The sequence below is a fragment of the Epinephelus moara genome, chromosome 1 (genome assembly GCF_006386435.1).
Source record: "Epinephelus moara isolate mb chromosome 1, YSFRI_EMoa_1.0, whole genome shotgun sequence".
In the NCBI taxonomy this organism is placed as follows: Eukaryota; Metazoa; Chordata; class Actinopteri; order Perciformes; family Serranidae; genus Epinephelus; species Epinephelus moara.
The window spans coordinates 30,825,984-30,851,523 of NC_065506.1; the positions used below are offsets into that span (position 1 = coordinate 30,825,984).

General features: G+C 41.9%; 1 protein-coding gene across 2 annotated transcripts in view; it reads right to left on the reverse strand.

Annotated features, from left to right (window-relative positions):
* Nucleotides 1–342: 342 nt before the first annotated feature.
* Nucleotides 343–25,540, reverse strand: part of acsf3 (acyl-CoA synthetase family member 3) — a 44,041-nt gene continuing 18,843 nt past the window's right edge. For both annotated transcript variants that reach the window (XM_050051485.1, XM_050051492.1), the window contains exons 6-10: nucleotides 23,388–23,485; nucleotides 22,877–23,003; nucleotides 6,543–6,677; nucleotides 5,357–5,468; nucleotides 343–2,767 (exon numbers count right to left, since the gene is read on the reverse strand). In XM_050051485.1, coding sequence (XP_049907442.1) covers nucleotides 2,653–2,767; nucleotides 5,357–5,468; nucleotides 6,543–6,677; nucleotides 22,877–23,003; nucleotides 23,388–23,485 — 587 coding nt within the window. In that variant the 3' untranslated portion in view covers nucleotides 343–2,652. The remainder of the gene's footprint in view (nucleotides 2,768–5,356; nucleotides 5,469–6,542; nucleotides 6,678–22,876; nucleotides 23,004–23,387; nucleotides 23,486–25,540) is intronic.

The window sequence follows — 25,540 nt, forward strand, 5'->3', positions numbered from 1 at the left end:
ATTTTAGTGCCTTTCTTCTTTATCTCCAAATCCTTTACATATCACTTGCTCAAAACCCTACACTGACTTCTTTCGACATCATTTCTGTCATCCCCTTCTATCAACTTTCTCGAGCCAGCTCTTGTTAAGGCTCCAATCTCTCTGACAGTCCTGCTTTATATTTTTTCTCCTCTCTGTGCCTTTTCTTTCATCTCTTCACGCGCTCTCTGCTATTCTGGCAGCACGCCAGGGCTCATTCAAAAGGAGTCTTCACAGTCAAGTTGGTCCCGGTGCCACTGCAATCTGTTTTGACTTGTGATGAAGACAGAAGAGGTGAAGTATTGGAGAAATGGAGATGAGAAAGGATGAGAGGTGAGAAGAGCGAGCGGAGCGAGAGGGTTAGTCAGATGGAGTGCGGGGCATCCAGCTGTGGTGTTGTGCCTTGCTGGAGAATCCGCCTTCAGGCTCTCATCGCACCTGTGTAACCACAGCTGCACAGACACACACACACATGCACAGAGAAAACAAGTGTGACAACACTGTGGTTTATGAAGAAGTCGCAAACAAAAATAACTCCAAAACACTTTTTGATTTCTATTTTGTAAAACTTTTTTAATTTTCAGATAAACATTATCTGTTATTTCAAGTGCATCAGTGTGTGTGTACAATGCTGAGACTTCATATTAACACTGTGTTCTCACTGATCATAATTCAAAGTTCGTCATGTCTCCTGTTCTGCCACCACATTTGTCATTTTAGCGTGGGTGTAATTAACCATGATTCTAGACACCACACCTCTCTACAATCAAAAGTCATTCTGTATTCTCTGATCACACAATTTAAAAAATCTGAATATTCCAGTAAGAGTACTCGAAGCACTCTTCAGCAGTAGGAGCTGCTGTGTTGAAGTGTTTCTAATGGAACAGTTGAGTCCAGTTCATGGTGCATGCAATTATTCATTAAAGCAGACTAAACTACCTGATCCCGTCTCACTAAGGCACTTTGAACGATCGGTCCTGTAATTCTTCTGGATGCAGACATTCCAAAAATAGAGATACTGACTTTGAAGTACCTATATCACATGTTTAGTCCCACTTCTATACTACTTACCATAGACCAGTGGTTCCCAACTGGTGAGTTGCAGTCCAAAATTGGGTTGCAGGTCCATTCTGAGTGTGCAATGGACTTGCAAATTTATCAAGTTTTTAAAAAACACACACTGTATTCTGAAGTACAGTGAATTTGCGGTACGGAGCTTTCATTTTGAAGTGCTGTTTCCTGCTGCAGAGAGAGGGACTAACGGACAGCTACTAATTATGACGCTGAATATATTTAATTGTGTGGACCTTGAGCTAATTACTAAGGAGAAACCTGGACCCCGTAGCCGGACCAGTTGGAAACCACTGCCATAGACTGTATAATAGAAATGAATGACATGACAGGTCCCTTAAAGTGAAGTCAAAACAGCTTGATTGCCCCCTGGTGGCTGGCTGCAGTATAGATCATAAAGCCCGCCACCTCCATGTTAGCGGATGGGACATAGGCCAAGCTAAAATATTGAAGTACACGTTAAATAAAGTTTCCCAAAGATGGTTTCTTTCATTTAAGGTAGTTCTTATGCTGTTGTGTGTTCAAGAGTTCATTTTGCCAGCAAGTGTGGTTTTTGTCAGTTATTTGATGCCATAGAAACGGGGATGACATCATGACTGATGGCTGTGTGTGTCCGTCAGTGTGCTCGCAATCAGCGACACCGCGGGCGATTCAACGACAAGAAGAGAACTCAATACCACAGAGAAGACGTCACCTGTGCAAGATGGTAGTGGCCGTATCCGGGGTATTTTGGCTTCATTTTTGTACAGTGGGAAGTGGAGATGCTTTGTCCATCTTTATATACAGTCATCCGTCTACATATCAATTGTATGAGGTGTGTACTGTATATAAATCTTTACAGTACCAGTGGCTGTCAAGTGACAGTCAACTCACTAAAATCTGCATTTACTTTGTTCTTTACGCTGCGGGACAAAAGTGTCCATTAAGAGCACACTCAAAGTTTTTTAGTCAGCATACTGACTGTTTAGCATTATAGCTCTGTTATGTTTCCAGTGTGAACATACCACATATTCCAAACTTGCATTCAGTTTGTATTACAGAATTGAGGGACCACTACAACTGCAAACCCTACATAAGTGGGTCATATGCTGCACACCAATTAACAGTACTTGGCAGCATCTGAGATATGATATGTCCATCACATCCATGTTGGTTAGTTTAAATTTTTACCACTATTTTTGATGCTACTTCTGATAATGTTGAGGTTTTCATGATAAATACAGTCAGGAACACATTCTGTGTCCTCTTGGTGGAGTGCTGTTACATATTGTCTCAATAAGTTACGTATCAAAGTGATGATTTCCAGACCTGCCTTACACAGTAACTGATAAACAATGCTTGGCATAATTGGCATTCAGTGTAATAGAATTACCTTCGGAGCAGTGTTCGTAGTTGTGATTAAGTTACCTCAGAGGTTAAGTCATTTTCCATGAGGTGTTTTTCCATTACTTTGTGTTTCCTCTGCACACTTGTCTGATTTAAGGACCAGATGGGGACAGTCAGGACATCTGCAATTCTTTAACCAGGATCCTGTGTGTTGTCATACATATCAACGTGGTCCAGTCATGGGAAGAAGTGTCGCAGGAGGTCCTTCTTGTTGACCTTGCCCATCTGATTCCTCGGCATCTCCTCCACCAGCACCAGGCCTGAGGGGATGGTGTAAGGCGCCATGTGCTCCCTACAATAAACACTGATGTTAATACACTGAAGACTGTTTACTGCAGAAAGGGAGATAAACACAGACAGCCATGCACAACGACACACACACACACAACACTGATCAGTGTGCACACATGGGCGAGAATATGCACACGCACACATATGCAACAACGGGGAGAAAAAAAAACAACAACAAAAAAACAGAAAACAATTGCTAAACAAAGGCTAGCCCCGTGGCAGAGTAGTCGAGATAAGAAAAGAAATGTCCTTCATACACTCTGCAGCTCTCCTCCCTAATATCCACAATTCGCCTTCCAGACACAGACAATTCCCTTCGTACAAAACAATATAATCACTGTGAGATGAAATAAAAAAAATAAAAAAAACAAATAATAAAAAGAAAAACAGAAGGCTGGGATAATTAAAAGTGTTTTATTTTTTCGGTTTTGAGTGCATGGCTGTTACGTCAAGTCTTGAAGCCTGGAGCTTTTCTATTATCTTCTAACCTAGTTTGTTTGTTTGTTTGTGCCCGAGTGTGTGTATGTGTGTGTGTGTGTGTGTTCCTGTGTGCATGCTTGTGGTGCGAGTGAGCATAATGACTCATACTGCTGCCATCAAACACTCCTTTCAGCAGATGTCTCCGTCTCTCTGACTCAGTGAGTAAAGTGTGAGTGAGTATATGTGCATACATACACATCTCTGTAATGGGGCTTGCTCGTGTCACCAATTTCTCTGGGGCGGTGTGTTTGTGCGTGCGTGTGTGTGTGTTCGAGGCAGTGTGCGGCGCACAGGGTGTGATAGAGATTCAGACTGACAGCTGAAGCCAGGGCACTGAAGAGTGAGCATCCATCTACTTGTTTATGTCTCATTTTATCTCCCTCTCCCTCTCTCCCCTACACCCTGGCCTCAGCAGAGGGCTGTGTGCTGGCACTGCCTGTCCGCTGGCAGCACCCCTGGCTGCAAACACTGTGTGTAAGAGTGTGTGTGTGTATGTGTGTGCAAGTGTGTGTTAACCTGGGTCACAAGCAGTCGCAGAAATCCACCATGCTGGACCAGCAGGCCACAGCAGTAGGATCTAAAAACCCCAACACCATATGGGGACCACAGCCGTGACACACACATACAAAATGCACTCATACAGAATTCAGAGATGTGAATAAATGATAGTGGTGGGTAGTAGTTAGTGTAGGAGACAAAACAGATGGTGGGAAAGTAAAGAAAAAAGCAGATAAATGAATTAGACAAAATTATACGTAGAGAAGGTGGAAAATTTTAAAAAGTGCCTTCAGTCACTCCAAAGCAAAGGGCTGCAAGTCACCACCGACTTTCTGCGTTAGACAAAATAAACTCTCCTGACATTTAGAAAGGGCAGGACAAAAAAAAAAACTGTTAGCACGTAAGACAAAGCCCTCCGTAACAATCATTTGTTCACTTCCTCCACATCTTCCTCTTTTTCATCTCCTCATTAGTCCATCTCTGGCCTCTCTTTCTCTCACATCCCTTCCTATTGATCTGAGGACTCGGGGGCGGGTCACTGGGGATGTGTGTGCTGAACTGCAGAGTCTGCATTAGAAGCCTTCATTTGTTTACCACAAGACTGACAAAGAGATGTGGAAATAGTCTTCTTGAATCAGTGCAATAAGGTTCAACCGAGGCAGGGTCAACACTCCTTTGCAATAACGGGATACGGGGATCTTTTTGTGTTGTTGTTTTTTTTGTTGGTGAATTCAGGATGGTGGATTGGTTGTAAGTTATTCAAGCCACAGTCTACAAAGGCAGTACAAGTTGGAAACCACCTGCTGCTGCAAAGTTTACAAAACTATGAGAAAGAATTTTACAAAGTAATTATAAACTTTTCTTCTACCAGGAAAGTGAACTTGTGCTGCTGCAAAAGTTGAGCCAGATAAAACTTTTTTGCAGAGTAATCCTGTGTCTGTGTCTGTTTGTGGACTTAGTTTGAAGCCTTAAGTTCAGCATTTTGGCTGTTGCCATCTTGGATTTTTGTAGCCAGAAGTGACCTGAGATGACCATATTCCAACGAGAGGGTGGAGCTGTGGAAGAGGGTTGTATCTGCCTCATAGTGTGTTGACGTATTGCAGACAGCCTGTCACTCAGCTTTATTATGCATAACTTTAAGCTTAAATGACATTAAAAAGGGCGAGCTATATAAAATTCACCCATGAAGGAGGAGGTTAGCTATAAAGAACAAAACAGTTCTTTGTTCCGGGCTGTAAACATGTTAATTTCTGGTGTAAAGGTGGGTATTTTAACATCAGTGTCTATGAGGATTGACTCACTTTTGGAGGCAGCCTCACGTGGCCATTCAAGATTCAAGTTTTTTGCACTTCTCCACTGGCTTCAATTTCAGCCCCAGAGGCTGCTGCTCAGTCTGAACACAACCTTAGACTGAGGGATGCAGGATTATTGCAAGCATCTTTCCCACTCCCCAGAGAAAATAATAACAGCATGCCTACAAAGGTCAGTTAGTAATCTATTATCAATGTGTGGAATGCTTTCACATCACTTCGAAAACACGGATACACACAACACTCAAATGTCATTAGAGAGCTAACCAACAGACAGATTATCTATCTGAAAGTCACAGTACCTCGCCCAGGTCTTCAGCTCTGCCAGGGTCATACTCTGCCCGTTCTTCAGCTGCACAACTGCAGTGACTTTCTGACCCCAAATGGCATCTGGGGCCCCAATCACAGCCACATCTGCAGATTAAAAATCATACATACATACAATTTTTTCCATCACTGAACTTTCTTCACCACTTTTCTACTTTTTAAATTGCATTTGCATGTCCTGTTCTTGTTGGTGTGCTCAAAGGACGTCTTTTAAACTTTGTGACCCTTTTTTGTTTCATTTTGGTTCATTTTTGTTTTTTTATTGTGCTTTGTTGTATTTTAGGTAGCCTTGTGTAACATCTTGGCCAAGGGACTACAGATGAAAAACAGCCTCTTGGCTTATTCTGGCATTTTTAATTTGTACTGTCAAGTCTTAAATAAACTAAACTAAACTGAAACCGATGCTACCTTCTCTTTGTCGTGGAAGATTTCGAGAACAACAATGCCTCTGCTTCTTTTTCTTGCTGGTCGGCCATCCACTTCTTCCCTATTCCTCTCTCTCTCTTGTCGCGGTTATATTTGTCCCGCAGGTTACACCACATTTTCTTCACTGCTTCTTGATCAAACAACTGTCTAAAGGCTTTTGGATGGATGTGAAAAAAGTGCAGAAAAGGGAACCTGTCATGAAAACTTTAATGACGGATTAAGTTTTGGAGTTGGTGTGTAAACAATATTGACACAACGTGAGGTATTTATTTTTTAAATGTGCGACAATTTCGTATGAAAAATGACTTGGTGTGCGAAGGCCTTTAGGATGCTGCCACCTTTTTTGTTGTGTTGGCTCTGTCCTTCAGCTCACTGGTTTTTAAAATGGAACAATAACTGGGGTCAAAATTGTGGACTCTTATCTTTAAGCACGGGCATCAGATGGAAAGTGTAGGACCTGTAGTCCTTTTATCTGGATATCCTAATAATTTTAGGGGACAGGTCTTCAATCATCTTTTCTGTATGTTTAGAATCACTGTCCTGCTGCACAATTCTGAGATTATATAGTCTATTTACAAAGGCTGAAAGTCCTGTAAGTGTTGACCTAATTTGGATATGAACAACCTTAAATTCCTTGACACTTTAACTTTACTTCAATGTGCTCCAGAGCCAAGACAATTAAAAATGCATCCCAGTCTATCTACATACACGCTGAGACCAGTGCAGCACTCTTACCTATGATGTCTGGATGACCCAGCAGCTGACGTTCCACCTCGAGTGCACTGATCTTGTAGCCACCACTCTTGATGATGTCAACGCTGGTGCGCCCCATGATCCAATACACACCGTCTCTATAGACCGCTGTGTCTCCTAAAAGACGTGTCCATACAAAGAGAAAGAGAGTACAGGTGATTTAAGAAAGGAAAGGAACTTTTTTGTTCATTATGATCAGGTAAAAAAACAGATGGATTGATCGGAAAAAATCTGTGACCTGATTGATGTTTTGTATTTTTAAACAAGACGAAAAGTCTACAGCCTCACTAGCTGCTCTGTGTCTGTATTTAAACACAGTGGCGTTCTGAGCGAAATGCTAACATGCACTAAATGGCTACTGCTGGTGCTGCAGGAAAGCTCAGGGAATCACTAAAATCATTAGAAATCATCGTCTGGACTTTATGGATATTGGTACTACTCTTCAAGGCAAGCAGTCCATTACATATTTCAGTTCAACCAAATGCAGAGATGGACCAACCGACCCACCAACACACTGAAAGACCAACATTGCCGTTGGCAAAAAAAAAAAAAAAGAACTAACATTTGCAGCAAAAACAAGCTGCAAATTGAACATTTACTGTTTTTAGTTACATTTATGGTGCAAAATCAGCAGGTTATTAGCATTTTCTCCTAATTATTGCATTTTCTTTCATGAAGTAAACTACGCTGCGCTTACAAGAAAACCTAATCGACCCTAATTGCTATGAGTGTTTTCTTGTAGCCAAAAAAACACAACTTTAAGCTTTGTGGAGAAAAATCTGTTAATGTGTGTTTGTGACAGAGAAAGTCAGAGTGCAGTGAATGGATGAGTGTTAAGGATCCCCCCACATCATCCTCCAGACACACACACACACACACACAGCTAGGTGTCTGGGGGACAGGTGTGGGGGAGGATGAGTACAGTATGTGGGGCTCAGCTGGGCCTGGGGATGACGAGCAGAGGAAATGGGTCAGTATGGATGAGTGGAGAGAGACGGAGGGGGAGAAAAATGGACAGAGGAGGGAAGGAGCGCAGAGAGGAAAAGGAGGAACAGGAAGGTGTCCTTCTGGATTATTACAGGTGGTGTGTCCACAGCTGGGACCGAGGGGAGGATGGATGTGTGTGTGTGCGTGTGTATGTGTGTGTGACGCTGTGATAAGGTTAAGTGGACACAGTAGTTAAGGTTGGAGGGCTGCATGAAGGTGGTGTACTAAGAGGTCAACAAAGGTCAGGGATAGGGGCCGTGTCTGTTGCTACATTACAAGTGAAAAAAACGTTCATCTGCAGGATGGAGTTTATGTTTCACAACTACATACAAATACACACAGCAAGTCTTTAAGTTTTAAGGCATATTGCTAAACCTGCGCACTCCATACATTTTATTTAATTACTGCCACAATATTTTGGTTTGAGGAAACCTATTGTGCTTTTCCTTATTATATATAATGTTACAATGTAGGATGTTTTAAATTAACATGGTCAAAGTTTCAAATGATGACATAAACATTTGTAAAAGTAGTCCCTGTGAGCCAAAACCTCAGGCGTCAGACCGCTCCAAATACTCTATTTCTAACATTTTTTTTCTACTTTTAAGACAAGATGACATCAGATCGTGACGAATTTCTGTACTTGGTCATCTGCTTCAGACACTGCAAGTGTTTACATTATGTAGACTACACTGCTACATGTTGCTACATGCTAGCATCAACAAATATGCAATTTTCGTTGCTGACATTACTAATATCTCCTTGATTTCGGATCATATTCCTGCTGGAACATATCCAGTTGTGATGATTTTGATTCAGAAGATTTTACCGGTGATTTTACATTGTAAAAAGTGTTGATATACTCCGTTACAGTCAGACGCTGGGAAACGAAAGCCCCGCAAAACCCGGAAATGCTGACTAATCAGAACAAACTGGGCTTTTTCGGGAGGAGGGCTTAAAAAGACAGATGCTAAAATGAGTGTTTCAGACACAGAGGATAATACAGGTGTTACAGCACAGACAGTGTCAAGTGTTTTTTTGAACATAGAAGCACGTAAAAAAGTTCTAACAGAAACCCAAAATACAAGTATGAACCTGAAAATGAGCGTAACAGGTCCCCGATAAAGATGCTCTTTAGACCTTTTCTTTAAACACCAAACAATAATTTGAAATAAATGAAAATAAAGGGATTTAAAAACTGGATTTTCAACTAGAATTCAATACCTGGCCTTGTGGAGGGACACTAAGACCACGGTGCAGGGAGATGAGATTTGGATAAATACAAAGAAAATTACTTTAAAAAACTTTTTTTGGTTGATAATCACTGAAGGATTTTGTGTAATACACTTACTGTGGTGTGAATCTTCTTATCTAACTAGTGTATCTCCCAAACTGTCCATGTCTGTAATTATCTATTCCTTTATTTCTTAGGAGAGGTGAAGGGTTACACTGGGAGACTCTGGGCTCATTCCTTTACCTTAATCCCGAGTACTGCCCTGTTAGGAGCACTTCCACCAGGTTAATCTGTTGTGTTGCACACAATACAGAAGGACAAAGTCCACACCTGAAATATGGTATCATTAACAGAGAAAGACTGGCTCTGCCTCACCTGAAATCAACACGATGAAGCATTTTAGGAGAAGAATTGTATTTTGATGGTGGTCTGTTTTTACTGCCATCTTCCATCTCTCCACTACTCCATCATTTAATCTCATTTGTTCTCTACTCTAACCCTGTATCCCTCTATCCATCTTGTATTTCCCGTCCACTTTTTCAGTGTCAGCCAAACACACACAGCCATGTTTTTTTTATTTTTTTATTCTTGGTTTCATCCTTGCCCTCTATTTTTTCTTCTGGAGCATCTCTCATCACATCTCCTGTTTCCTTCTCTCCACCTATTTTCCCTGTCTCTTCTTCCCCCCTCTTGCCTCTCCGCTTCAGCATCAATAGAGGGCCCATCTGTTCCCATACATCACGCACTTCATTTCAGTTTATTAGCTGGGATAAATCATAAATATTTCATTATACATCACGGGCGGCTGTCGCCTGCACACCGACAATTTATCACCGCTGCCCTCTCTGCCGGCTTGCCACGGCGGCTATAAGCTTTCCAGTCTATTAAACAAGATTGATACAGTGTGTAAATTTAGATATTGGGAATTTCTTCACAGACCACTGCTCCGCACTGATAGGCCAGGGTAACAGGGGAGGAGGGGGAGGATGGAGGGAGAGGGGGAGAGAGCAGAGGGAGGGAGAAGAGGAGCCTGGTTGGGTGTTAACACCACTAACAGGGTAGTTACAGTTTCCCCCTTTTCTCCTCCTCTTTTGGATGAGGGGGAAAAAGAAAACAAACTGTAGGAATAATTTGGTTTCATCTTATGCAAATAGATATGGAGAAATAGCAGTTTACATGCACACTGATAATCTGTTAGTGTGTCCTGTGTGTGTGTATGCATGAGCTGAAACTAATAAAATACCATAAATTTGGTCCATTTGGCTGCAAATGTTTAAGCGGCGGGAAGGAATCGGTATAATTGAGGCAGTGTTTGACAAAGGGGTTGAAAAGAAACACTCAGACAACATACTTGAATTGAGTTTGAAGTACTTATACAGGACTCTTTGACCTTGTCTCTTTGAGGAGGAGGAAATAACGAGGGAAAGAACAGCATGTTTGGAGAGAGGCACAAGTGGGAATAGTGATTGGAGAACACGGACTGATAAAAGAGGAAAGAAGGGCGGGAGAGAGATTGTTGGGAACTGTGTTACTAGGACGCACGCATACACACAGGCTTGTACACATACACACGGTACATACATACACACACACTCACACACACACACACACACGCACACAAACACTACTTCAGGCATCAGAGACTCTCTGCCATTATGTGTTATGGCGTCGGAGGCAGATATGGCCGAATGGCTTTCTTAATTAAAACGATAAGAAGCCTAATTGCACTGGGCTTTCATCTCATTCTGAGGCATTAAAGAAAGTGAAGGCACACAGTGTGGAAAAAAAAAGAAATAAAAACAGATCAAGACTTTAACTGGAGGATGGAGGGCAGAGAAAACTTCCATCATGTCTTTAAGAAAACAAGAAAATGACATTAGCTGGCTCTGCAGAAAACTTCACTCTGTTACGGCGCAATTTAAATTTCAGGAAATTAACGCTAAATAATTTCGAGCCATTAATTATCATTTTCACAGGAAAAACAACATTGTGCAGAGAAGTGTGTTATCAACAGTGTTTTTAAAATTCCAGCTGCAGCATTTTTTTTCCAGAGTAACACAAAATTGCCTTGAGAGGAATTTCTGCTGGAGTGTGACATTTTAACATTTTAGCAGAACTCTGGTGATTGGCCTCCGTTCCTGCAGACTGGAAACAGTCAACATCGGTGTCATTCTTGACAGTTTCAATAGCAAACGAAGCAAATTACATTGAACAAACCAAAGGACAGAAAGAGGAGATGTATGAATTGTCTGCAGTGACAGGGGTTACCAAATTTCTAGACACAAAAACAGGGTGTCTACAGGTATCAGACAGTTAATATGCAATGCTTTTTAAGACCCATTGAAGACACCTTTTAACCAAATTTAGGACACTTTTGGACAAATCATGTTTTACTTATTTAAGCATCGCAGGCAAGTAGTATATATATGTGGTCTTGTGCAGAGGTGTTATGTGGGAATATAGTTATCAGAGTGAGTTAAGGCAGTCTAAATTTTGCTGATAAGTAAGTGCAAGTATGAAGTAAAATGACAGTATTAAAGTTTTTTAAAGATTCGAAACATTAGAAATGTGGATTTTTACATAGGAACGTTTGACTCATTTTCCACAAAAAGAGATTCAAAATGGATAAATGAAATTAGATCAAATGTTAGTATTTGTGAATGTCGTAGTTAAGACCTCACAAATTCAAATTTAAGAATATTTAATGACTTTTAAGGCCTTATTGTTTTAACATTGAATTTAAGACTTTTTAAGAACCTCTAGACACACTGAAAAAAACTCCACAAAACATGTACTACTGTATGTGGATATATTTAAAGGAACAGTGTGTAAGATTTAGGGGGATTTAGTGGCAGCTACGAGCAGTGAGAATAGCGGACTGCAACCAGCTGAAACTTCTCCAGGTTAGAATTCCTTTAGTGTTCATTGTGAGGTGAGGGAGCCGAATTATCTGCAGATAATCCACAACAAACAGACAAAGTGACCAAAACCTGGAAAAACATTGAATTAAACAGTTTCATGCTACATATCAATGCTTCTTCTTTGCTGTTTGGCCTGTCTGCAATGAGCACCTGCTAATGTGTGCTCACCTTTTTTTTTCCCGATAACCAGTGGTGGCCCTAACACATACCCTAGGCAAGCTGCTCAACAGTAAAAGTACTGCACGTTTATTACCAAAAAGCCATTCAGTGCTTTATCACACTACCTTTGAATGAGGAAAAAATCACTAATGCACATTTATGAAACAACCTTTAACCTAACCTTCCCTCACATTGATAAAAATCTTTTTTTAAAAAAAAAAGCAAAAAGCCTTTTTACTATATATAATACATCATAATTCCCTCTGTAATATCTGTTTTATATTGCTGTGAAAACATCAACAAAGTTCTCCTTTTAACAGCTGGATTTATTCAAATTTCTCTCCGAAAGCTACATTTTATAAGATTACATTGAACACATCCTGAGAACATTATAATTTACCATCGCCATATAATCATTTTTTACTGAAAAGGGCTGGAACGCCCAACAATGTAAATCAATGCAACCTCCATGAGCTGTTTGTTGCAGGCAACGGCTGCTTAGAGGTAACGATAACTAGCTTTTAACCTGCAGGTTTCATGTGGCCTTGTTGTTTTTTTCAAGTTCTTTCTCTCCACATACAGTCCTCTCAGTAGTGTCGTGGTAGTTGAGTGGGCACCAGAGCGCTTTTGTTGTTTTGACCTGATAAGATACAACGTTTTTCAGGGTTCACCTGACGTCAGATAACTTGCCCATCTGCCCCAGAGAGCAGGTAAAGTGTAACGAGCCAGGGAGGGCGGCAGGAACGCAGAAAAAAAGGCTTTGCTATGTAGTTATGTTGTTGTGGCTTTATGTAATATTTCAAAATGTTAGTACTTATAGTATTAGTAAAAAAGTAGTAAAAGATTTTTTTTCCTTAACCCATTTGTGACGCCCCCTGTGGAAGATGAGGCCCTTAGCATGCGCCTATACTACCTAAGCCATGGCCGGCGCTGCTGATAACTTCATGTGGCCTCACTTTTTTTCCTGATTTAAACGTTTTCAATGGGAGTTGAGTTATCTGCGGTGGTCTCCTCCTCTCCAAAATAAATGGACCTTGTGATTTAAACCAGTAAAAACGCTGAATAAAGCAAGTGTAAAAATCTGGGTTTTTTCCATGCTCTCATCGCAGAGGGGCTGTTAACTACAGTGGCCGACGCAAACACAGAAATGGCCCTACCTAGAGCCAGTGTTTGGTTTGTCCGTTCTGGACTTGTGTAGAAACATGACGGTACAACATGGCGCACTCCATGTCTGAGGACCAGCAACCTTTATAGATATAAATAGCTCATTCCAAGGTAAGGAGAACACAACAATTATTTTCAGATGTTTTTACTTATTATTTCTTATTCCATTTCTGCCACTGTATCCCCCTAAATCCTACACACTGAAACTTTAACACAATTTCGATCGTGCAAAGTCTATTTGATATTTCGTTACAAGACTCCATGTGATGCAGGTAAGATCCCTCATGGCTGCACCAGGCTGTTGGCTCTTTACCCATCAAACAAACTGTTTGCCTCTCTCCCTGAGTACCCACTCATCAAACTCTCAGAGCTGGCAGGGAAGCAGCATGGGGGCTCCACAGCGATGGTGCCATTTCTGTTGCCTCAGAAAATGTGGAGTATGATTTGACAAGATTCAAAAGTAGCTATGGGATATTTTCAATGCCTTCCCAAAATCATTCATTGCTGTCAGTGATTCGATGTGCCTTGGTAGAAATGTAATTGTACAGACCTTGGTGCACACAACTATTCAACACATACACACACACATAGTCTGGACATGTTGCTTTGCCTGGACAAAAAGTGTGTGAAAGGAAAGGGCAGAGTGTGACATATGACAAAGGCCAACCTCACAAAACACTTCAGCCTGCTCGCCACTGGCGTCGCTGCTGGAGGTGTCTGGGAAGGTGAGAGGCGACTAAACATGCACAAATACAGTTTTTCTTTGTGTGTGTGTGTGTGTGTGTGTGTAGAGGAGACAGAAGTCATCCGTTAGTTTGTCAGGACCTTCCAGTCCAATGTCTACTGCTATTGAAATAAACTGAAATAACTGTTGTGAGTGTTTACAACTGAATCTGATGAGTCTGACCTCCATCTAAGTACCATGCACTTGTATTTGTGTGCACACCCCACTCAACCCTGAAGATGTTTCTGCCATGCCGTCTCCTGTAAAGTGCATACTTTGTGTATGAAAAGGAAAACATGTCCACAGTCACATTATGATCTCACTCTGGCTTTGACTTACTGCACACTCTAACTCAGACTGCAACCGTTAAAATAAGAAGAGTGTGGCTAAAACATCCAATTCCAGACACCAAGTAGGGGATTAGAAGTAGAAAGTATTTCATATAGATGGGTTACTACATTGTAAAAATCCACAAACACATATCTTCACATATAAATTACTTGAAATTCTAAGTTTAAGCAGTTTTAATCTCTTCACAGTTAAACAAAGCAGATGTGTCCTTTTTATATATAATATTTATCATCCCATCTTTTGCACAAATTCCCTTTTTGGGATGAGTGAAGTTCTAATTTGTCTAATACCAAGGGCGTAAACCTGGACAATACGGCAGGGTGGTTGCACTGGGGCCGATGGGGTGAGGGGGCCCATAGAGAGAGTGGGCCCTTTGACTATATGTTGAGCAGAAAACAGGCCCTTATGAGTGATTTGGATTGCTACCTTAGAAATATGCCTGTGTTCAAAGAAAAAGTCTATTTGATATTTACTATATGCGCCTCTGAAAAGGAAAACCCATCTCATCCCATTTTTTTTTGTAAAATAGCCAGTAGCAATCTATAACAAAATATGTTACTACTCTCCATAAACTACAAATAAACTATAAAAAACCTTACAATTTCCATTGGTATTTTTGTCATATATATGCAATGATGATTTCTGGGTAATATATGTTAGTGTTATCCAATGCCAAGTCTCTATTCGATCGTGTGACAATAAAGCCCCTTTTACGCTGCCAGATTTTTGGTGAATGTTGGGCGGTTTTGCCGGCAAGCTGCGAGCGTTTAGACACACAGAGCCGGATTGGCGAGTTGGTCCGAGGCGCCCAATTTTCTGCCACGTAGGGTGGTCATATTGGCGGAACCTTTTTGGTTTAAACAGAACGAGACGGCCTTCCGCAACGGGAGGGGCTGTTGAAGACTTGTGGGAGGAGCTGTTGATGACGCCGCACGTGCGAGCCACTGGCGGTGGATAAACAGGAAACAGCTGATAGCAGGAATTAGCGAGCAGCTAGTAGCAAGAGGGAAACGCAAACCTGACAGACACTGTAAAGATGAGCAACTGGGGGGACAAGGAATTGCGTGCCCTCCTTGTCCTCGCAAACGAAGAGGCCATTAATCGTCAAGTGACGGGGACGGTGAAGGACGGGCCAACTTATGAATGTCGAAGGACTAACCAGCCACGGCTTCCCTCCCATATCACTGTTTACGTCACACGCTGAGCTACACGTTTTGTTACTCGCTCACGCCCCCGAAAAAGGAAAAAGCTAGTTCAGGCACATAACAGGTAACTAGTGCACCATAGGGTCTGTCATAATAGCTTACACTGGAGCCCGTTGTAACTACCTTATGCCACTGTCTTAGTGTTGTAGTCAAGACCACCTAAACCAAGACCAAGTCATCATGACTGAGACCAGAGTGTATCAAGACTGAGTCAAGACCACGGCTTTGGAGGTCCCAAACTGCATGATACACTTAGAATAAAATGTGGAACGTGCAAACCAGGCACTCTTAAAACTGATTTGAAAGATCTGCATTCCCCATAAAAACACCCACAGAAAACACATGAATATTCCTCTTATTGCCATATACTGTATATATGTGTATGTAAAGTCTACCATGAGAGATGGCCTGATAAAACAGCACAGGTGACATTTACATATGGACATTTTCCTTTGTTTTCTATGGACAAACAAATACAAACAAACACTGAAGAGTTGAAATAAATTCAACCATCTTTATTCAACACTCCTTTTTAGCACAGGCAATTGAATGATATCCCCTCAGTCGTGGTTTTGATCAGTCTCGAAATAATAGCCTGAATTTTCTTTGTTGGAGACCTTCAAAAAGAAGTCTTGAGACCAAGATCAATCTTGAATACTGCAACACTGTACTGTTGTCATGGGAAACCCTTAGTAACTTGTGTTTTCTCCTCACAGCATTTGAAGTTTCACAAAGATCTTTATTGACAAAAGAAGCCTGAATAACTCTTCTGTGTTAAGGTGTTGCCATACAGTAGCTACACTGTAGAGGTAAAGTCAAATTAAATTATTTTCATAATGTTCTAAGAGTTTTACAGGCTCAAGTTACCAACAATGTCCAATTCAACCCTGTCCCTAAAAACAACCAAACAAGTATAGTGAGTGATTTATATGCTTTATGCTTCATCTATTAACTTTTAAAACCAGGTTCTACTCTTATGTCTAAGGTGATTCTCATTTTGTGCAGCCAATATGTTGCACTTCCATAGCGAGCTGCTCTTTGACCTGCTACTGTATAAACTGTCTTCACTATCGACAATCATCACTCACTCCACAAAGGCAGAAAAACTGCTTCAAGCTGACCTGTTACAGCTCATGTGGAGATTGCATAAGCTGTGTGGGCGATAGCTGTATTTTAGTGTAGCTAATAAGAGCACTAAAGTTACAGTGTAGTCGTGTGTACACCAACTCTGCAGACACCTCGGCATAGCGATGGAAACTTTTTAAAAATCTGTTGAATGGTAGCAAAAATGACCCATCAACAACCAAAACCCAATAGTGTTTTTCCTTTTCAGAGACACTTTTTGACAGCCATGTTGTGTTTATACACGTCTCTGCACTAGCAACACTAAAGTGTTTACAGTGAGCCCGATGAGGAGATGCTTCTCCTCGGGGAGAAGGTACAAGTGCAGTCACAGTCTTTCACCACAACCTAAACTCTCACACTGCGGGTTAAAGCTGAGTGTCCTTCATCACTGTGGAGAGGAGAGCCGGCACAATCCGCACAAAGATGAGAGAGACCTAGATGTGAGTCGTGCCTCTTCTCAGAGTGACTGTAAACACTTAGCATATATGAATATTAATGTTCCACATTAAAGCCCCGATGCCTAGATGGAAGAGTTAATGAGGATAAATAACAGACAGCCAAGCAGTGAAATCTCAGCTCTGACATTATTTATCATCCTTAACTTTTGTCACAGCTCTTTTTTTAGTAATTAATATCGTACAAGAAAGCACTTTGCACTTGGATGAGTGATCTAATTTGTTTAATATAATGCAATTAAAGGAGCTTGAATTGCTTTATATTCGCGTTGCTGATTATATTCCTTGCTGGGCTGCCTCTCCACCAGCAGATAACAAGCTGAACTTGAGGATTGATGTCTGTCTCAGATCTGCCATATTCATCAAGCAAACTACTTAACTGCCGTTTACATGCTCCCACTCTGCACTGAATCACACAAATCTGATAGTCAACCCAGACACATCGACTCCAGAAAACAGCCGTCGATTATAAAGCCTGAACACCGAGGAAGCCAGATTTCAAGACGCAGATTAGTTTTGCTTTTGACCAGAAAAAAAGGAAGCAAAGTAGGAAGGGTAAATACAAGTTTTTTACCCTATAAAAATTTTAATGTTTCCTGCAGGTAAATATACAGAGAACAAAGTGGCAGCTGCTTCATCTGTTTGCCAAACACTCCTGGAGTTTAGTGGCTCACATGATGCAGTGTTTAACTACACCTACCTGCAACTGGTGTTTATAAAAACCCGGACCACCATGTGTTGACACCTTGGCTGTAAATGTTACAGGCACTGCTGGTTTGAACAAAGTGCTGGGGGAGAGTTGGGGGTGTTGGTGGATCCCACAGGGAGCTCTGACATTGGAGTTAGGAGGACACAATGTGACTTGGGGTGAAATATGACATTGGGAAAACAGAGAGGGATAGAGGCAGGGAAGAGGAGAGCACAGCTGGGAGCAAAAGAGCGATGCACAAATGACTAGTGATGGCTCTGCAGGATATGAGCCACACTTCTGTTTGTCTGTGGAGAATTTACCCCGCAGACCTGGAGCTCACCTTTACAGCTGGGGTTACATGTCTGTCAGTCGCACACTAGCAGACGCAGACAGACAAACACATGTTTTAACAAAAGGATGCACACACACTCTCAGTGGAATCCGTTTTAACACATGTGCTTTGTCAAATCAGTTTTCAGAGACTGAAAAACCTCTGCAGCAACATACAGTGTGATCATAATGTAAGCCATACTATAAGTTGCATCTTAAAACAGTCGGAAATCGTTTTAGCTGCAACAAAATCTGAACTTAAAAACAATATTTTGCCACATTTCTTGCTAACTCTGGGTTTACAAGGTTGAGTTGGCTCATATAAGTAGGTTCTGTGGGAATAAGCAATTAAGAGTGTAAAACTGAAGTACAATGACAAAGATTTTAGCCTTCTTGTTAACTTTTCTGCCTCTCTGCCTGAGTCTCCTCAAGTTAATCAAATAAATAATTAAGCATCAGAAAAGCCAGGGTTAATAGTTAGCCCCCAAACACAGCTTCCGCTAAATTGCTAATGCCTGAGCTTCCCTCTCTTCCCACAAGTCCTTATTAATTTATGTATTCATACATTTATTTATGGTTTATATCAGAACCTCATCATTCATACGAGACTCTCTTGGTTGGTAGGCACCGGCTAAACCCAAATCTACTGCTCTAGTTTTAGTTTATCTCTTGCTCTTAGCTCACCTTTGTTGACTCCGACTTGTTGTATTTACATGTGTTCATCATATCCAACAACAAAACCCCTTCAGACTTGTCAACTTGAGCTGAACTCATATTCTCTGGACAGCAGAACACACTGTACTGTAGAACAAGCAACAAAAAGAGGGTTTTAAAAAAAAAAGGCAAGAGGGGATCAATGTGCTCCGAGATGTTTGTGAAGATGAGTGGAAAGAGAGAGCACTCAGTAGAAGGTGACAGCTTCCCTATAGAGCTGCCAGTCATGCTACACAGCACCCGCTCGCACTACAGAGGACACCTCTGGCCAGCTGAGAACTTATTGATCTAAACTCTCACACTCCTTCTCCACTCCTTACACTCCACTTTTCTCCTCTCTCCCTTTGTCTCTCTCCCTTCCTATTGGCCTGTCAGTCTCCCCTCCAAGCTTTATTTTCTTTTCAGACTTCATCTTGCACTCGGTGTCTGCCGCACAGGGCAAACATTTTCAACAGCGATAGATTTTAAACTATTTTTTTTATTTCAGCCCAAAGTCTTTCTGCTGGCTGATCTAACAAACGACAGTTTTTAAGCCATGAACGTAGTTGAGGTGATTCATTTAATCTAGTCTTGGATAACAGGGAGGAACATGGCTCTCTGCAACTATTGTGCTTTTCCTTATTTTCTGTTTTATATATATATGTAATGTAACAAAGTGGGATGTTCATATTAAAGGTGGCCATAGAATAATCCCTGACTGTCCTGAATACTCTGCTTCTAACGCTTTCTTTACTTTGACTACAAGGGGACGTTGGCTTGTGAAAGATTTCTTTACATAGTCATCTGCTAAAGACAGGCTACTACATTATAGCCTACACTGCTAAATGAAGCTACATGCTAACACCAGGGAAACACGCAAACAACCGATTGTCGATGTTGTTAATTTCTCCCCAATTGTGGATAACATTCCTGCTGGAACATTTTTTAAAAGATGTTTGTTATGACAAATATTTGCAATTCATTTTAAAAGTTAAAACATCGATTTTGACAAGTCCAAAGAAAGTACTTCTCAGAGCCCTGAAAAGCAGCCTAGTGCTCAACACCATTCATTTTTCCTCAGTGACCTGGAGGTCAAATCCTGGAGGATGCAGAAAAAGTGCGATACAGAAAGCTCCGTGGGAAGGTGACAAGAGATCAGCAAGAGTTAGCAAGTCAGAGATGGAGTGTGAGGACGAGACAGACTGTTAGAGAGAAAGGTGGAGTGTGAAACAGGGAGCAGGTGTGAGGGTAAAAAGAGCAAGAGTGTGAGGGGGAAGCTAGGAAGCTAAGGAGAGGGTTAAGTGCAAGGAGTCTCCATCTAACACTTCTCCCCCCACCAGATATCCACATTGACAGTTTCTGTGGACATGGCAGGCATGTGAGTGTGGACAAGCGTAACTTATGTGGTGGCTTACTGTCGACACAAGCATGTGCCCTTCTATATACTAACTGTGACTCTTTGTGTGTGGAGTTGTGAAGTGGGATTAGCTGAAGAAGTATTTTTTTAACCTCGCTGTAAATTCATATTTAAAGTTTCTTTGATGATGATGTTGTTCTCAAGGTTCCACAACAAAGACAGACAGGATAATTCAGCAGTACCACTGGTTTACGTTATGGTCATCAGCCAGTCTAAATTGTCAGTTAACATCATTACAAATTTATTTCTGAGAAATTATCAAAGACTGTACTACAACAATGGATGAAGCCACCCTAACACCCACTGGTTAGTGGACTCCTGTTTTAAAGCCTCCAATTTGGCATTTTTGCCACTGCCATCCTAACAGGAGCGAGGGAACCCCCATTTTTGTTGTGTCTGCACAGCGAGAACTAGGAATGATTCATAAAAAGCTGTTTTGAGGAACTTTATAAGCTGCTGTTTTAAGAGTAGGTACCTCCCAGCACAAGAGGAACCATGAGTGATGAAAGTGTACATTTATTGGTCAAACCCAGCCAATGCAGCACCAGCAAGCGCTTTGTAAACAACCGACAACATAAAAACACAAACAACAGTTCAGAACAAAAAAAAAGGGAAGAAATCACAGACATATGTGCTGACAGTGACATCCAGACTATACTGAACATATATCTTCAACATGATTTTGACTCCATGAAGCAAAAGTGACATTGCTGTACCAACTGCTGTCACTTCAGTGTTCCTATTAGTGGTGCAAAGTTCTCAGGGGAGCCCCACAGTGATCAGTTCCTCTCAGGGAGTCCCCAGAAGTGTTTGGTCAGAAAATGCCTAAAGGCTGTGGTGACACCTCACAAACAGCCTGTCACTCAAAGGGTCCACACCCTTAATTATGCATAACTTTAAGCCTTAATAAAAATTAAATAGGTGGGTTGTATAAAAATTCATCCCTGGCTCAGTCATCATGAATGTTGAAATTAGCTATACAGACCAAAACTGTTTTCTGTACCAGGCTGTAGACATGTTTATTCTGCTGTAAAGTTGAGCATTGTAACATGGGGGCCTATGGGGATTGATTCACTTTAGGAGTCAGCCTCAAGAGGCCATTAGAGGAACTGCAGGTTTTTGCACTTCTGTGTTGGCTTCATTTTTCACCTTTAGAGGTTGCTGTTTGGAAATTATGTCTTTTTCTATAGATGCATGATAATATTGTTTCGTTATCAGTATCAGCCCATATTGGCTTTAAAATGAACTGTTGGAATTGGCCAACATGCTGATAATATTGGTACGTCATCGATATCCGGCAATATTGGCTTTAAAAGGAACTATCAGAATCACCCAACTTCAATTCTCTTATTTTGCACAATGAATGACTGAATGACGAGTATGCATGCCTAACATGATATTGATTGCTTGATGAGATTTGATGATCACTAAAAGTAGGTGGGGAAAAAAGTGGATATATTGATATCGGTATCGATTATTGGCATATATCGGCATATTGGATATAGGCAAAAAAATCCAATATCATGCATCACTACTTTTTTTCTGTCACTTTACTATGATATATGGCTCTAAACCCTGCAATACCAAGTGCTTCAACTGCACCTAACACTGTCTAAGCAAAAAATAATCTTAACTTTTACTTCTGTCACCCTGGATGCCCAAAAAAACTCCTCCCACTCCACACCTCTATATGTGTGCATGTGTTTAAGTTGGCATCGGAGAACATAGGCAGGTGGGTGGGCAAGGAATGTGTGTGATAGTTTTCTATTGAGTAGTCCACAGTATGCGTTTGTGTGTGTGTGTGTGGCTTGAGGGACTGGTCTGTGGGGAGCTGATTGCGCGGGCTCTCATTATGTGGCCAGTGGCTGTAATGGAGTGTGACAGCAGCGTGCTGTGCTCTGGATCTCTGTCCTTCCAGCCTGCAAAGCCAATTAAACACACTCTGCCCTGCTCTCCCACTGCCTCGCTCTGCATCGCCCTCCATCACTCGCTCCTTCCTTGCTTCTTTTCACCCTCCAACCTCACCACCACCACCACCACCGCGAGCTCCCCATCCCCACCTTATCCGTCCCCACTCTCTCTGGGGCCTTACATGCCATCCTTTGTAGCTGACTCTCTCTAACCCCTCCAAAATCACCAGATACTTCCAGCTCTTTCCTCACTCTTTTGCTTCTGGCTCTTATTTCCTGTTGTCTACATGACAATCAAAACCGCCGCCGATTGCTTCTGCCCTCCCTCACGTCCTCAAGCCTCTCTTCACTAACCCCCCCAGCCATCATAACGCCTGTCTCCCAGTGGCTTTGCAGTAAAGCAGAGCTCCTTTTGGGGAAGGGGGGGCAGAAAGAGAATTTCTGGGCTGTAGGGGGAGAAAGCCTCTGATGACAGCTTCCCTGTCTGCTGCCACACACTCACTTAAGGGAGAGGAAGAGAGAGGAAGAGGAAGAGGGAGAGAGCAATACTTGGTTTCTCAAGACCCAGAGCAGTCACAACCACTTAGGAGGAAAAATGCCCTGCAGCACCAAAAACACACATAGTCCATTTATCACTCCCTCATAGTCCCCAAAAATGTGCACACACACATGCAGTACACACATATTCAATTTCTGTGTGTGTGTGCTTCGTGGACTGGACTCCTGGTTTTTAAGTGTTTAAAATCAAGCCCTGAAAGTGCAGTCTGCGGCAGAGACGAAAAAATCTTTTGACATCTTTCCTCCTTACGCGAATCCCTCCGACAGTACAACTCACGCAGATGCAATTAGTGACAGAATTCACTCCCTCCGAGGGAATGAGTGTGAACATGTACAGTGCTGTGGTGTGAGTTAAGAGTAGAGAGAAGAAGACCAGGAGGAGGGTTTGGTACCTGTTTTGAACCAGCCATCATCGGTGAAAGACTCTCTGGTCTCTTGAGGTTTGTTCCAGTACTCCTTGAAGACAGACGGACCGCGAACTAGGAGCTCCCCTTCTTTCTTCTCCAGACCTGGACGGACCTGCCATACGTTGACAGAGAGAAAGGAGGAGACCGAGATGGATGAGGTAAACAGTTTGAAAGAGTTGAGTGCAGTTTAAAGTAGCCAGAATAACACTTACAGTAAATGACTATCCACTTAATGGTGAGTGATGTACTGGCCAACAAAACAAAGACAACGCATGCTAGACTGAATCTCGCATGCATGCAGAGTTATGAAGGCAAATACTGTATCAAAATGGGTAATAAATACTAAAAAAATAGAATATCCCATATGTTTTATTTATTTATGGAACATCTGCAGTCACTATCTGTATCCTGGCTACACTTCTTCTTGATAAACTTCTGTTTTTCATCCACTGTCTGCAGATAAAATCAGCTTATGACTTGTTAGTTTAAAGTTTACCTGAGTCTCACGGTGACTGCCCTCCACAATTGTGGTGTTAGTTGTGTTATTCATGACAATCCGGACTTCCACACTGGGGAGCGGCAACCCTACAGCCCCTGTCAACAAATCAAGCAGAAATACAGACAAAAAACACATGAGTACAAAGGGAGAGAACACTATTGAAAGCAAGACAGGATGATTTTTGTCCCTTTTCCAGCAGTTAAACACGTACATGAGCAATAACCAGTGGAGTGATCATCACCAACCTTAAGTGCAGGATTTCTACCACAGTGAGAGTGCTCCCTCACCATGGCATTAACCTTCGTCTGCAGGGCATAACTGGTCACTAAATGGTTTGCTGAGCTTGTAAAACACTAAACTGAAAGCCATTCGTCTCAGTCACCACAAGTCAGCTTACTTGGACAGTAATGGGGATTTCTGAGGTAAAGCCTGATGCAGCTGTTTTCTCTGACATCAAGTAAACTCCAAATAAGAGAACTCTTAAAAACAGATGCCAGGCTGAGAATACACTCCAGGACACTGTGATCTATCAGGAAGTATTCTCAAAATTCTACTAAATGGCAGTATCCATGGCATTAAAGGAGCAGTGTGTATGATTTAGTAGCATCTAGTAGATTGCAACCAATTCACAACCCCTCTGCTTTTCCCTTTCCAAGCATGTAGTATAACCTATGTTGGCCTTCAGGTAATGTAAAAATGCTTAAGGCCCTCTCTAGAGCCAGTGTTTTGTTTGTTGTTTAGAAAAATGGCGGTGCAACACGGCAGTCTTTGTGGACAAGGACCTGTAGATATGAAGGGGTCACGGGGGGGCTGTAGCCTATCCCAGCTGACATTGGGCGAGAGGCGTGGTACACCCTGGACAGGCTGCCAGACTATCACAGGGCTGACACATAGAGACAGACAACCATTCATGCTCACATTGACACCTATGGACAATTTAGAGTCACTAATTAACCTGCATGTCTTTGGACTGTGGGAGGGCGCCGGAGAACCCGGAGAAAACCCACGCTGACACGGGGAGAACATGCGAACTCTGCACAGCAGGGCTCCCCCACCCCAAAGCAAACCACTGCACCACTGTGTCGCCACAACAACAATTCTTATTTTGAGGTAATTATACACTAATAAAAACATAATTATGATTATATTCCTTTTCTGCCAATAGATTCCCATAAACACTGGACCTTTAAGTCAACCCATAATTCAAAACATCCCTTCCCTCCGCACACACAATGTCAGTAATACTCCATGCGCCTCCAGTTAAATAACACACTCTTGACTTCTTTTTGTTTTACGCTGTTTCAGGCTCCACAGTAAAATCCAGCCATTTAGTCCAAACTACCGCTGAGTGCTTGACAAGGCTTTTTATTGCAGCACAGTTGCATAAAATTGTTATAACTGAGCTGCCAAATTATGAAATACAATAAGAGCTGAGCGTCAAAACCATTCATAACTGCGAGCTGCAGTAATGTTTAAGTGAAACTATTAATACGAAATATGTAAAAAGAAAAGACTTACAAATTGAAAATCCTCACATGTACTGACGTCACCTGCAGCCTCCATCTGTGTGTGCAAGTGTGACCTCCTGAGTTAAGTAATTATAGCAAAGAGTGCGCAGGGGGATGCACTGAGAAGGTCTCAGTGGTCTTTTCTGTGCGTGTGTGTGAGTGTGTGTGTGCGTGCCTGCCTTAAGGCTATTATGCCATTTCACAGACCACTGCTCTCCCAATAAAGAGCAGGTCAGGTCCTGATTAAAGAGTGATTCTCTCACTTCATATTGATCTTATCCACTCCACTCCTGATTGGCAATGTCTATCACACACCATCACTTACACTCAGTCCAGCGGGGAAAACCAACTGACCACAGAAGTAACTGGGCTGCTTCTCAGCGGACGAGCAGGATAACACACACGCTTGAGCCAGAAGGTTAGACAAGCTGAATCTAGCCAAGTTATAATGATCAGTGCATCCTGAGCTGCTGTGGACGGTGCGAACAAGGTTAATTTAGACCTACGGCGTGAGGTAGCTCTGGAGGATAGAGTGGATCAGGATCGGCTACAGCTCAAGGACATTTCTGCAGGGTTAAACTGCCAGTATGTTTCATCAACTGCTTGTCAAACAGTCAAATAGCTGCAGAAACCTGCTCTCCA